This window comes from Balaenoptera borealis (assembly GCF_965194805.1).
Source record: "Balaenoptera borealis genome assembly, chromosome: 16".
NCBI classification, from domain to species: domain Eukaryota; kingdom Metazoa; phylum Chordata; class Mammalia; order Artiodactyla; family Balaenopteridae; genus Balaenoptera; species Balaenoptera borealis.
The window spans coordinates 87,711,495-87,725,040 of record NC_138872.1 but is presented as its reverse complement, the minus strand read 5'-3'; the positions used below and the strand labels follow the sequence as shown (position 1 = coordinate 87,725,040).

General features: G+C 56.0%; 1 protein-coding gene across 8 annotated transcripts in view; it reads right to left on the bottom strand.

Moving 5' to 3' along the window:
- The window catches only part of MAD1L1 (mitotic arrest deficient 1 like 1), a 330,462-nt gene that overhangs the window by 100,415 nt on the left and 216,501 nt on the right, over positions 1 to 13,546 (bottom strand). For all 8 annotated transcript variants that reach the window (XM_082360973.1, XM_082360972.1, XM_082360971.1 and 5 more), the window contains one exon: positions 5,608 to 5,696. In XM_082360973.1, the coding sequence (XP_082217099.1) occupies positions 5,608 to 5,696 (89 nt within the window). The remainder of the gene's footprint in view (positions 1 to 5,607; positions 5,697 to 13,546) is intronic.

Below are 13,546 nucleotides of genomic sequence, written 5' to 3'. Positions count from 1 at the left end.
TAGATCATTTACTTTAAAAGGAACTACTGATTTGCTGGCGCTTAAATCTGTCACTTTATTATATGTTCTCTGCTCATTCCCTCTGTTCCCAACTCCTCTGTTTCTCTTTCCTTGCCTGCCAGTGGGTTACCTGGACAGTTTTGTAGTGTTTTGAGCACTCTGCATTGCAAATACTGCTCAGTGGTTGCTGACGGTATCAAGATACACGTAGGTGACTTGGCCTCCTGGGGCTGACATCCCCTCTCCCCGCTTGAAAATAAGAATTGGTGTGTGCGTTTCTTCTGTGTGTGCTGAGCACCACCATCACGGGACGCTACGGGTTTTCGACCTCGAGTATGATTTCAGAAAAATGCGAGGACCGTCTCTTATACTTCTCCCTATTTTTACCCATTCCACTGTTCCTTCCCCTCGGAAATTCCAAGCTTTCCTCTGTTACCGTGTCCCTCCTACTCGGGAGGCTTCCTTAGACATTCGTTAAGGGTAGGTGCGCTGGTGACAAATTCTCCTAGTTTCACTTTGTCTGAGGATGTCTTGACTTTCCTTTCATCCCTGAAGGATATTTTCATTGGCTGACAGTTCTTTTCTCTCAGAACTTGAAAAATGTTGTGCACTTCATTCTGGCTTCTGCAGTTTCAGATGAAGAACTCGCTGTCACTCAGATCCATGTGCCCGTAGATGATACAGTGTTTCTCTCTAGCTTCTTTCAAGATTTTTCCTTTGTGTTTAATTTTCAGAAGGTTAATTAGCAGGTGTCATGGTGTGGATTTCTCTAGTTTTATACTGTGAGAGCTTCACTTAGCTTCTTCAATCTGTAGTTTTATGCCCTTCACCAGATTTGGGAAATTTTCAGTCATTACCTCTTAAGGTATTTTCCCAGCCCCGATCCCTTTCTCCCTGTCTGGGATTCCAATTAAGCAAAGTGCCATACTGTGTCTCCTCATCACAGGTCCCCAAGGCCCTGTTCCTGTTTGTTTTCGGTCCACTTCGCTGTGGCTCTGGTGAGGTGATTTCTATTGATCTGCCCCCCTTGAGTTCACAATTCTCTCTCTCGTCTGCAGTGTACTGTGGAGCGTATCCAATGAGCTTTCTATTTTGGTTATTGTATTTTCCAGGTGTATAATTTGTTTGGTTTTTTAAAAAAAACAAATAATTTTTATTTCTTTGTTGAGGTTTACCATTTCTTCATTTGTTTAAAGAGGACGTGTAAGTGTTTGCAGAAGCATTTTTACGATGCTGCTTTAAAATCCTCATCGGGTCATTCCGCCACCTGAGTCACTGTGGGGTTGGTGTCTGCTGACTGTCTTTTCGTGGTCATGTTACAGCTGCCCTGCTTCTGGGTAGGACAAGGGGCTTTTACTGCATCCCGGACACTCCAAGCGTTATGCTGTGAGACCGCATCCTCTTTAACCTTCCCCTGGCGGCAGCCACCCGGCTCAGGAGGAGGTGCAAGTCCCTGCGGACACGATGCTGCAAAAGCAGACCCTGCAGACAGGGTGGCGTCAGCTGGGCTCCCCACCGGTCCACCAGCACCAGGGCTGGGGAACAGGGGCCGCCCCGCTGCTCCGGGGGGGGGGGAGCAGGAGCTGTGCGCCGAGCCCTCTGAGCCGGGGGAGTGACAGGAAGGGTGACCAGCCCCCGCCGTCGCGCTCTGGCTCCAACGCTGCCCCTGAGGATCGGCTCAGCCCTGCTGACACTCCCTGGGCTGACACTCCACTGCCTGCTAGAGCCGTGGTCACCGTGAGCCCTGCTGGCCCAGTCACACCGCCGGGTGGGCCTGGTGCTGGTGCCATGGGGCAGGGGCAGGAAGCGGACGGGTTTTTCCTGGGTATTTGGCTGAAGTGGGCAGTGTCGTCAGAGGGCTTCCCCTCGCAGGGGAACAGGCCTTCCTGGGAGCTGTGTGCATCTTGTTGCTGGTCCAGGCAAAGGGCAGCTGAGAAAGCTCGGGAGCTCGCCAAGTCCCAGGGTCCTCAAGGCCACCCCTGACCCGCTGCCCGGGTCTTCCTCGGCTGCTGTGACGCGCAGGGTTCTGGGTTGTAAGGGGGAGGACCTGGGCATGATGCGGCTGCTCCACGTGACCAGAACCAGAAGTTAAAGATCTTTTCAAAATCCAGCATCTGCACATCATCTTCTGCATTTGATCTTACGTGTCTCTCCCCCACTTCTGAAGAAGACCGGAGATTCATTTTCTTTAGAGAGAAGACAGTGGGCCTCCGGGCAGGATACCAGGTAGAGGGCAAAGTTGCCTGGGTCAACAGGGGACCGAGGGGACGTCCCCACAGTGACACCGAGCTTGCCGGTCCTGTCCCCCAGCTACACGCCCAGAAGCTGGCAGCCCAACCTCCAGATAGGCGTCTTCCCCGAAGACAGGACCCAGACGCCAGTCCTGAGGGCTCCCAGTGAAATGGCCACGTTCAACCTAAGGAAGCCGCAGGCAGAGTCCAGCAGGCCCAGGGTGGGTCCGGGAGCTGCTCGGTGCCCCTTCCTCGTGCGCAGATGGCTGGGACCACCAGGGCCTCGAGGAGAACATCAACAGGAGACCTACGCCCAAACCACCATGCTGACAGAAAGAAACCAACTTAAAGGAAACAGGCTGTACGGACAGAAGAAAGCTTCAGAAAGTCCCGTGATTAACATCAAAGAGTCAGTGAACATATTTTAAATATAAAAGAATATTCAAAGAACGACAGCAACACTACAAAAAAAGTCTCAGGAAACTAACAGCATGACAGTAGAAATAAAATAGAACGGGTTGATAAATTTGAGAAAATTTTATAGGACGTAGAAGCAAAAGATGGAAAATAGGATCAAAAATGTTCTCACAACGGAAAGAATTCAGAAAACTCAACATGCAGATAAGAGTTTCAGAGAGACGCAGCGGAAGAAAGGGAAGACGAGAAACGAGCAGCGAACCCTTCAAGACGCCTCCCGAGAGGTGGCCACCGGGTGTCCAGCACACGGCACAGACCGGGCCGCCAGAGCGCGTCTCTATCACACTTCGGGATGCCGGACGGCACACGGCTCTTCAGTCCTCCAGAGAGAAGGCACGAGGCAGGCCAGGACCCAGACCCAGAGGCTCTGCCCGGTGGGGGGAGGCAGCCCCTCCCACCCACCACAGGGTCAGCGCCAGGAGTGGAGAGACGGGGTCGTGGCCCTGGCTCCCCCGCACGGTCCGGGTGGGGACACCCGTGGCTGCTGGCAGCCGGGTAGCAGGTGGGCGGAGGGGCCCAACTTTGGTTGTGGGGGCCGTGTTCCCCGGGTGCCTGCAGCCCGGGCGGAGGGGTCCTGCTGGCCAACCAACGGGCTTCCCGGTGGAGCTGCACGTGGCGCGGAGGGGCAGCGGGAGGCTGCCCTCAGCCCGGAGCACCAGGGTCTGGGGGCCTCACGCCGGCCGCGGCTGCCTTTCAAAGGGCACCCCTCGCTGAGGTCCACAGGCCCAGGCCCAGGTCCACGGAGGCGCGTTTGGCTTCAGGGCCTGGGTCGCGGGAGGGGTGACCGTGCGGCCACGTCCGCGTCCGGCTGCGCCCGCTCCCGGAACCCAACCGAGTGCTCAGACACTCAGAGGCAGGGGCTTGCCTCCTGATCGAGGGCAGTGTAAGACCCAAAGCAGGGGTGCTCAGCAAGGATCTGTTCAGTAAGTTTTTTAAAGAAAGAATAACAAGAGTCTAACCCCTGGCAGTCTGGAAGGGGAGTGGGCGGGGCTCAGCACACAGCGCCATCCTCGGGGGGAGGGTGCGTCTCCAGTGTCCCCAAGGCCAGGGTCCCCCCAGCCCCTGAAGCGGGGGACTCCGCGTGCTGGAACGGGCCTGGGTGGGCAGGTGGGGGGACCCAGGCAGCAGTGAGGGCACCAGAGGGCGGGACGGGCAGGCGCCGGTCTCCAGGACGAGCAAGTCTATCCAGTTGCTAAACCCGCAGACGGCACTTGGGATCTCCCAGAGCTGCCAGCACAGAAGCAAGAGCCCAGCCTTGTTCCAGCTGAGAGAGCCCTCCAGCTGCTGCCACTTAAATCTTTACTGAAGTTTCCCCCCAGTTTCCTTCCTCAAGAGAGTGATGCTTTAAAATGTCACATGTAGGGCTTCCCTGGTGGCACAGTGGTTGAGAATCTGCCTGCCAATGCAGGGGACACGGGTTCGGGCCCTGGTCTGGGAAGATCCCACATGCTGCAGAGCAACTGGGCCCGTGAGCCACAACTACTGAGCCTGCACGTCTGGAGCTTGTGCTCCACAACAAGAGAGGCCGCAATAGTGAGAGGCCCGCGCACCGCGATGAAGAGTGGCCCCCGCTTGCCGCAACTAGAGAAAGCCCTCGCATAGAAACGAAGACCCAACACAGCCAAAAATAAATAAATAAAATAAAAATTAAAAAAAAAAAGTCACATGTATACACTTAATGAGACACACATGTAACATATGTATATTTAACACACACGTAACCTATGCACAGCAGGTCCACCTGTGCGTGTGACAAAGGCACGGCCGTGCCCACCCCGTCCTCAACCCCATCCTCGGGAGGAATGGGCTCCCAGGTGCCCCCGGTGGGCAGGGCCAGCCCTGGGCCCCAGGCTCCCCTGGCCGGCCAGGCTTCCAAGGAAGGCCGCAGGGCGGGTGGTGGACGGCAGGCCGTCGGGTTCACGGCCTTCCTCTGCACCGACCCCTTAGGAGAAGGTGTTCCTGGATCCGTGGGTTTTAGAAAAGATTTGCGGGAAGAGCACTTCCCTCTCCGTGGGAGGAGGGGAGGACCAGAGAGATGGCGGCTGCCTGGGTTTTCACGCAGAGGCGGGGCCCTGAAGTCCCTGTCGCCCTCCCGACTGTGAGGGGGTGACGGTGGGGCCGCACGTCCCGGGACGCCTGTCCTCGGGGGGCCCCGTGCGGCTTCCTGGGAAAGCCGAGGACGCCCTCAGCTGCGTGGAGGACACTGACCCCCGCAGTCACCGCGTGCGATGCTGGGAAACCGAGGCACAAAGGGCGACAGGGCTGACCGTTCAGACGCGGACGGCGGCGAGTGCAGCAGAGCAAGGGGTGCCAGGGGCAGGAGGCTGCCCGGTGCGGCGAGGAGCTGGAAGCGTCGCGAAGGGGGCGCCCGGAGGACCCTCGGCGCACAGCTTGAAGGCTGACCCCGCAGCGAAGGCTCAGCAGGTGCTGGCAGCTCCCCTCCTGCCCCCCCCCCGGCTCAGATGTCACTCCTCTGCTCTGAAACCTTGGACGGCTTCCTGCTGCTCACGGGAGCACGGCCACAGCCTCACCAGGGCCGGCGGTCTGGCCTCCGCCTGGCCCGGCCGCCCAGCCGCCAGCGAGCACATCCTCCCACGCGCCCTCAGCCCCGCTCACGGGCACCCACCGGGAGCCCCCCAGACCTGCCCGGGCGCCCCTGCTGCACTTCCCACCGCCCGTCGTCACACACGCACGACCGTAGGTGCGTCCCTGCAGACAGCACCGGGACAGGAGTGGCCCGCCGTCTGCTGAGACAGAGGGAGGCCTGGCTGTCAGCACCACCCAAGGAAGGCCGCTGAGCCAAGGCCCAACGGGGCAGGGGGGCTGTGAGCCACGAGGATGGGAGGGGACTTGTGAAGACGACTCCGGGGCGGGGGCAGCCCTGGGGACGGGGACATACCTGAGCGAGCTCACCTCCTCCCTGGAGAACAGGAAGCTCTGCTCGGCCGGGCCCGCCTGGGACTTCAGCATCTTCAGCTCCATCTCCAGCTACGAGGAAGCACAGGAGGGGGGTGAGCCCAGACCACGGGCCCCAGGAAACCTGCAGACGCACCCATTTCCCTCTCCCTGGTGCCCCGTCCGTCACCAGGCCAACCGCAAACACAGATCCTCCCTGTGTTTTACTTCTTGTCTCCAGAGCAGCAACAGACACAGTCACAGGGGCACGCGGGGGGGACATCAAGATCCGGGCAAAGGGGCCACGGCAGCTGGAGAGAGCGTGTTCGAAATGCACCGACGCTCTGATCGGCTTCAAGAGTCTTGATGTTTTACTTACTTTGTGACTTCAAATTCCTCTACAGGATGTCAGGCCACGCACAGACCGCTGGGAAGGGACCGCGGAAGCGAGGAATTTAAGCTGCTCTAACCCACGGTGGGGGCGGGGGGGGGACGGCGAGGCTGGAGAAGAGCAGGGAGGAGATGCCCGCGCGCACCCACCGGGAGCAGAAACGGGGCGGGCGGCGCCGAGCGGGGCAGAGCACTCTCCCACACCAGCGCCCGCTGCCCTGGGCTCCGAAGGCCCCCGACGAGACGCCTGCGTGAAGGGCACGCCAGGCCCCGGCAGCCGGCTGCAGGCACAGTGACACCGGCCTCGCGCCGGGCGCTGGCCGTTCTCCAGCCCACCCTCAGGGCCTCCCACCCCCCACCAGCCCAGTCCCCGCGTGTGGGTCACCGGGAGGAGAGAGGGCTGTCATCCAGCTCTGCTCTTCCCGGCCTGCGCCCGCCCGCCTCTCAGCCCCGGTGTGCCGCCCGCCGCCGGCACCGGGGACTCCCGCTCTGCCTGCTGTCCGGCTGTGTCCCGACACCCCAGAGAGAGGCCCTTAGCCTCCCACCCAGGTCTCCACCGAGACCCGAGGGGACAGGGGATGTGGGGAAGACCCCTCGTGGCGCCCACACCGGCCACAGGCAGCAGCCGTGAGTGAGGCGGCCGGTCCCCGAGGCTGGGTGTGGGGCCCCGGCTTCACCACTGTCCACGCTGCATGGCTGACGACCTGCCCCGTAACCCGGGGCAGCCAAGAGCGCCCAGCTCCCGTCCCAGCTCCCGTCCCAGCTCCCGTCCCAGCTCCCAGCCCAGCTCCCGTCCCAGCTCCCGTCCCAGCTCCCAGCCCAGCTCCCAGCCCAGCTCCCAGCCCAGCTCCCAGCCCAGCACGTGCCCTGCGTCGGCGGGAAAGGGGTCGTGACAGACAAGCAAGGCCCCGCAGCCCTGGGCAGAGGGGAGGAGAGGGAGGGGCGGGGAGGGGCGCGTCTCCCCCACCTGCCCTCCCGGCCGAAACGGACAGGCCGGCGCCTGCAGTGCTTCCTCCTGGAAACGTTCCCTCCAGGCCATCCTTGGAAAGGTCCTCCTGGGGCGACCTGATCTAGGAATTCGTGGGCCCCAAACACGCGGTCTTTATGACACCCCAATCAGTCATCAGGTCCCTGGAGGAAACCCTGCCCCTAAATGGGACCGGCGCACACCTGGGAGCCCGCAGCCTGGGGGCTGCAGCAGACACCAAGCACAAGCACCCTGCGGACCAGCTCCCGGAACAGCCTCGGCGGAAGTGAGCTACACGCGGGGGCCGCACGCTCAACCCCTACTGCCTCTGCCGGTGCCGAAAGGACGCAGCCCAGCGCCCGCCTTGCTAGCTGCCCCCCGACAGGCGGCGGCGGCGTTCTCAGGGGGGCCCCCTCATCGGGGTGATGGCCCGCTTCACAAGCAAGCACCAAGGACGCCTGGGCAACGTGGCGTCACGTGCGTATCCGAGGAGAAGTGACGCCCACCGTGTCCAGTGGCCCCTGACCTCTACCTCAGAAGCCTGGGGCTCAGATGAAGCTCCTCCCGGGAACCAAGCTGTCCCGACGCACAGACACCGCCCTGCCACTCGCCCCTGAGTGTCCAGGCCCGTCACTCCTCTCTGACACCACCCGGACCTCCCACCTGGCGGCCAGTGGGCGGGCACCCAGGAAGCCCCTGCCCTCACTGTGTCCAGCCTCACGGCCACAGTCAAAGAGACCAGCAGAGACACGAACCTCACTGGACCAGGAAGACTCTCTCCTGGGGACACAGGGCCCGACAGTCCAGTCTGGGCTGGTCTCTCTCTCTCTCTGTTTTTAGGGGCGGGGGCTGACCTCTTGAGCACAGGAGAGGCAGATAACCCCCACCTACCACGTGCCCGCGCAGCAGAGCATGATGGTGGTCTCTCCTGGAGATGCACGGTCCCGGCGCCCTGGTGCCAGGCCCTGCCTGAGGCCCGGCAGCACCTTGTCCTGGATCTGGCGAACGCTTTGCAGCCTCAGGAGCCAAGGTTCAGGTGTCGCACACAAACGGGTGCATGTGGAGAAGTCTCTCTCCAACTTCGCCCCGTCCCCTCCCACAGCCTGCATCTCCCGGGCTCAGCTCACACATTCACCAGCTAAAAGGTCAATGCTCTTCCCTTCTCTTAAATTTATTTCTTGTTACAAAAATGGAAGATTTCCTACTCCTTGTTTCGTACGTTCATTTTTTCACGGAATACATTTGGAGGTGTTTCCAGACTAGCGCAGAGAGAGCTTCCCTGTTCACTATCGTGGCTCCTGGAACCATCCCAATGGCCAGCCTCCTGCCGACCAACGTCTGACCTGCTTCCCACCTGGCGGCTCAGACACACCAGTCCCCACGGTGTGAGCTGACCTGCAGGACGAGTCCTCAGAGCCACGCGTCTGCCTGCAGTTCCATCCGATGTCACCACAGCCCTGGGATTGTTACCGCCCAACACAGGGCAAAGCTGGCCTGCTGAGGCCGTGTTGTGGTGAAGGACAGGGCAGTGTCTACTGCAGGGCGCCCAGCACCGGGCCAAGCAAGGAGCACAGGCTGCTCGCGCTCAAAAGCCCCGAACCCCCCCGACAGCTTCCAGGGAAGGGTTTTTAAAGACACTGTCAGCGGTGAGGGTTGCGGGTGTCTGATCAGCTTGTGGACATTCTTCAGATCTGTTGGCAGTGGTAACTGGGTGGTATTTTGGGAGCCAACATCATCGACCTTCCGGTTCCAACTGGTCTGCGGTCGACATGGTCAGCACGCAGTTAACTTCCTCTACCAGGCAGGGTTTTAATGTCTGCAAAACAACTCAAGGACATGGCCCAGGATATTATCTATAGCCCCTGAGGAGGACCTAAAGGTCCTTGACTTCATTCTAGGGCTAACCTCTTATTTTTTTGTCTTGCTTGACTGTTTTCCTTTGTTTCTGTATTTTCTCACTTTTCTGATTAAATTTGCGCTTTGGAACTTGGGGACAGCCTAGGAGGCTAAAGATCTTTTATGGACAAGAGGCAGGGGACCCGGTGGTGGGGGATGTCTGTCCCTGGGAAGGCGCGAAGCGTACTGCTGGGTTTCAGGTTGGGGGCCCGGATTTCCCTGCTTCGGTACAAAAAGGGCTCATTGTCTCCCAGGGACTCACTCACTGACTTCCTGTTTGTAACTGGGTCTGCTTCTGACGTCCTGTTCTGTTGACAAGAATCCTGGGATCCTTCCTCTCTCCCACCCCACCCACCCCATATTAAAATAAACCAAACAACCCTTTTTCACAAAACCAGGGCTGTGCAGAAGGTGAGGCCGAGGCTCCCAGGACTCGGCCACGTGCAGAGCCGGCACATCCTTCTCGACCCGCAGGCCCGTCCAGGGCCCTTCGTCTTTCCACCTCTTGCTGTTGCTGTTGTACACGGGAGTATTTTCTTCCCTTATCTAACTTGTTGTTTCTGTAGATACAGGACTTGTCCCATTTCTGCACAGTAATTTTGTTGCCCACCCGTTCACTAGGGCCTCAGGTTGATGGCGAGGCTTGTCGGCCGACCGTCTTGGCCCCCATCTGCCCCTCCTCCTCCACAACACAGGTACCTGGAGCTCCTCCTCTTGTCTCACGTGGATGACTAGTGTCTCCAGAATACCAAGGTAAGGTTCTAATACTGCACATCCTTGACTTGTTTGTGGCTTCACTGGAACTAATCTAGTATCTCCTTATTTACAGCATGTCAGTTTTCGGTTGAAACAGATACATTTTTTCATGTTGAGAAATTACCCCTAAATCCACATTCTATTAGGAGATCTTAATCAAGACTTGTTGGAGTTTGTCAAGCGGCTTTTCAGCAAATATGGAGAAGATCTCCTATAAGCTGATAGCCTAGAACCAGAGCAGCAGCCCCGTCCTGGAGAAGCCCCAGCTGCACACGGTGCATCCTGGCGCCTGCTCATTTCATGTCCTGACACGTATGCACACACGTGTGTGAATGCACACAGCACAGGCGGGAGGCTCTGTAGTTGTTGGTGTCAAACAGTGCTCACCCCCTGCCCCCCAAAGCTGTCCTCCTCTTGGTGCCCTGGGACGGTGCATGCAGTGGGGATGGCACCTGACCTGTAGCAGGATTTGCCTGTGAAACAGACTCAGGTTGATGCCTTTTCGTCTCTTCCTTTTTGTTGGGGGAGGGCAGAAGTGGCTATTTTTTGGCAAGTTGGTAATAGTTGGTCAGTTTGAAATGTCTATCTCTTCTGGAGTCGGGATTGATAGGTTATATTTCCCTAGAAAACTATTCATTTCATTTAGATTTTTATTTTAAACGGAGTTGTGACATAATTCGTAACTTTTTACAGAATTCATGTAGACCTCGTTAATTCTTCCTAGGTTTATCTCTTACTTTTGTTTTCATTTATCTTCCTTACTATTGAGGTGAAGATTGCACACAGGGCAGTACACACCTGTGTGTGCAGCTCAATGACTCTGTCCGTCAGTACCTGGGGAACCGCGTCCAGGTCAGATCAGAGACTCTGGCAGCCAGGACACACTCTCCTGCACACACCCCCACCCCGAGTCAGTAACTCCAAGCTAATTACTCTTATTTCTTATTTTGGGTGGTGATGCTTTCTATTAATTTTTTACTAGGATTGTGAATAATTAATATGTTTTACTGGTTTTCAAAGCACAGGCATTTGGATTTATTTGTTATTTCTACCATTTTTCACTTTCTCATTAACTTCTGCTTTGATCTTTACACTACTTTTTCCTTTACTAAGGTTTATTCAGTTTTCCTTTTCCAAGTTCTTGGATTCGGTGTTTAATCCATATATATTCACTCCTTCTTGTTCAATAACATAAATATTTAAACCTGTGATTTTTCCTCTGAGCACTGCTCTAGTTGTCTCCCACGGGCTCTGCAGAGAAGAGTTTCCATTAAGACTATTTTCTAGGTTTTATGCACTTTTGAATTGCATATCTTCTTTGACCCAAGCATTGTTTAAGACAGAGTTTTTTGTTCTATTTTTTTTTTTTTTTTTTAGTTTCCAAGTGTTAGGAGCTGCATCTTTTTTTAGTTGTGCTCTTAAATTCAAATTTTATCACACTGTGATCAGAAAAAGTTATCTGTCCTAGTTCTACCTATTTGAATTTATAAAGGTTTTCTTTATTACTTAATACAAGATTAATTTTTGTTAATGTTTTCCATGAGCCCTTTTTAAAAAGAGCGTTTTTTTTTTAAATAAATTTATTTATTTTTGGCTGTGTTGGGTCTTTGTTTCTGTGCGAGGGCTTTCTCTAGTTGTGGTGAGTGGGGGCCACTCTTCATCGCGGTGCGCGGGCCTCTCACTGTCGCGGGCTCTCTTGTTGCGGAGCACAGGCTCCAGATGCGCAGGCTCAGTAGTTGTGGCTCACGGGCCCAGCTGCTCCGTGGCACGTGGGATCTTCCCAGACCAGGGCTCGAACTCATGTCCCCCTGCATTGGCAGGCAGATTCTCAACCACTGCGCCACCAGGGAAGCCCAAAAAGAGTGTTCTTTAGTTTCAGGGTTAAGAGTTGGGGGTGTGTGTGTCTTGTCTCTCTGTATATATCTATCACAGATCTTGTATTTCTTGCTATTACTTATTCTTTGCCCACTTGCTCTATCGTGGATTAAGAGGTAAAATAATTCTCCACTACTGGTGTCCTTGATAATGTCCTGTTGAAGCTGAAGCTCTCCTCTTTTTTTGCTTTTCTGAACACTGATGGTATGTTAATTGACACAGATATTCATCTGCACGTTTATTGTCGAAAAGCACCTATCTCTGTTTTCTGCAATGCATTTTCGCTTGAACTGAAATTTAACTGCAATCAAGATTATGACCTCTGCTTTCTATGTGTACAATTGCCCACATGCCTTTGCATCCTATACTGTCCGACTTTTTTTGGCTTTACTTGGTAATCCAAACAGAAAGTCTTTTCCTTTTAACAGGTGAATTTAGCCCATTTATATTTTGATATAACATCTGTTTGGATTTATTTCTGGATTTGTTGTATTATTTTGTTTTGTGTTCTATTTCATAACTCAAAACGATTTCATTCTATGGCTTTTTTGTCTTGCTTGCCTTTGTGTGTGAAATTTTCTTGATACTTGGAAAGGTTTATATTTTTCGTTCTAGTGGTTGTTTCTATAACTTTTGACTTCGTATAATACCTATACTTTGTTTCCAACAGTTCCTACTAACTTCCTGCACCAAGTACCTGACTAGTCAAACATATCATCCTTCTTAGTGTTCACCTTTCTACACTTAAACACACTTCTGCTTGATGTCATCTTTAAATGGTACATTTCAATCGTCAGCTTCTGATGATGAGAAAACCAACATTCTTACGTTTCCCAGCATCTTCTCCCTTCCCAGGTATCTTACTGACTACATCAACTCTAAGTCACTAGAATGTGGACCGTTTGCACTGTACATTGGCTTTACCCTTTCAACCAGACTCAACTCCTGCTGCGGTCCTCCCGGCGCCTCGCTTTCCTGACCCCCACCCCCGGCCCCCCGGCCCCTCTGGCTCCGCCCCGAGGTCTGCAGCTCCGGGTTCTTCTCTTCCTCTGGCCTCCCCTCCCCTCTTTGGGTGCCTGCACTTTGTCCCAGCTTCATGGATTCTACCCGATTGCTAAGTCTTATTTCTTGGCAAAATGTTCAGGTACAATTCTCACCTGCTCAATGTCAATTTTTTTTCTGTGAAATTTTTCCTGTTATTTGTTTTTCTACACAATTTTTGGTTTTATGAAACTGTGTGATGCTGCCTTTATTACTCATTGCCGATGATGAGGTTTATTCAATCCGGCTTTGTACAAAGGCTACACCGAGGAAACCACGGGCGTCTCCTCTGACGTTAAATCCCAACAAAGGGGCTGGTGTGAGTTCCGTTCGCCTTCTGGCAAGAAGTATCTGGCAAGAAGAGCGGACACTCTGCCTTCCGCTAGTTCAGGGGCATCGAGACCTCCCCCTCCTGCCCCACCGCAGCCCCATCCACCCCGCTGCCAGGCGGGTGGCCCTCGCTGGGGCCAGGGAGACGGGCCGCTGTGCAGACAGCCCCTCCGTGCCGCTTCCCCTGGCCCCGCGCCCAGAGCCACAGCCGCAACCTCCACGACACGGCCACGAGCCCGGGCCGGTGACTGTGCCCTGCCGGCCTCCTCGCTCACACCAGAGCCAGGCGACGGTGCTTCTGGCCGCGACGGGGGACCTGGTATAGCACCGAGCCTCCCTCCCGGAACAAACCCTGAACAGCGGGCAACACGACCAGGGTCCCGGAGAGACGGGGACCACGAGGCCGGCCCGGCGACCGGTCTGAGGAGAGCCCAGGGCACAGCACAAGCCGGGGGGAGGAGAGCAGGAGAGTGGGAGGCCGAGGCACGGGGTGGGCAGGGGGCCCTCGAGGGCCCAGCAAACCGAGTGCATACGCGGGAGGAACGAGGCCCTCGGGCCGAGGACTGAAGCACGAGGAGGGACGAGAGGGACCAGTGCCTGCTCCCCGCAGCCAGGCTGGAGTCTCTGGGTCCACGGGGCGCCGGGCAGAGCCCTCAGGAAGGCATCGTCACCCCGGCAGAGCGCTGCT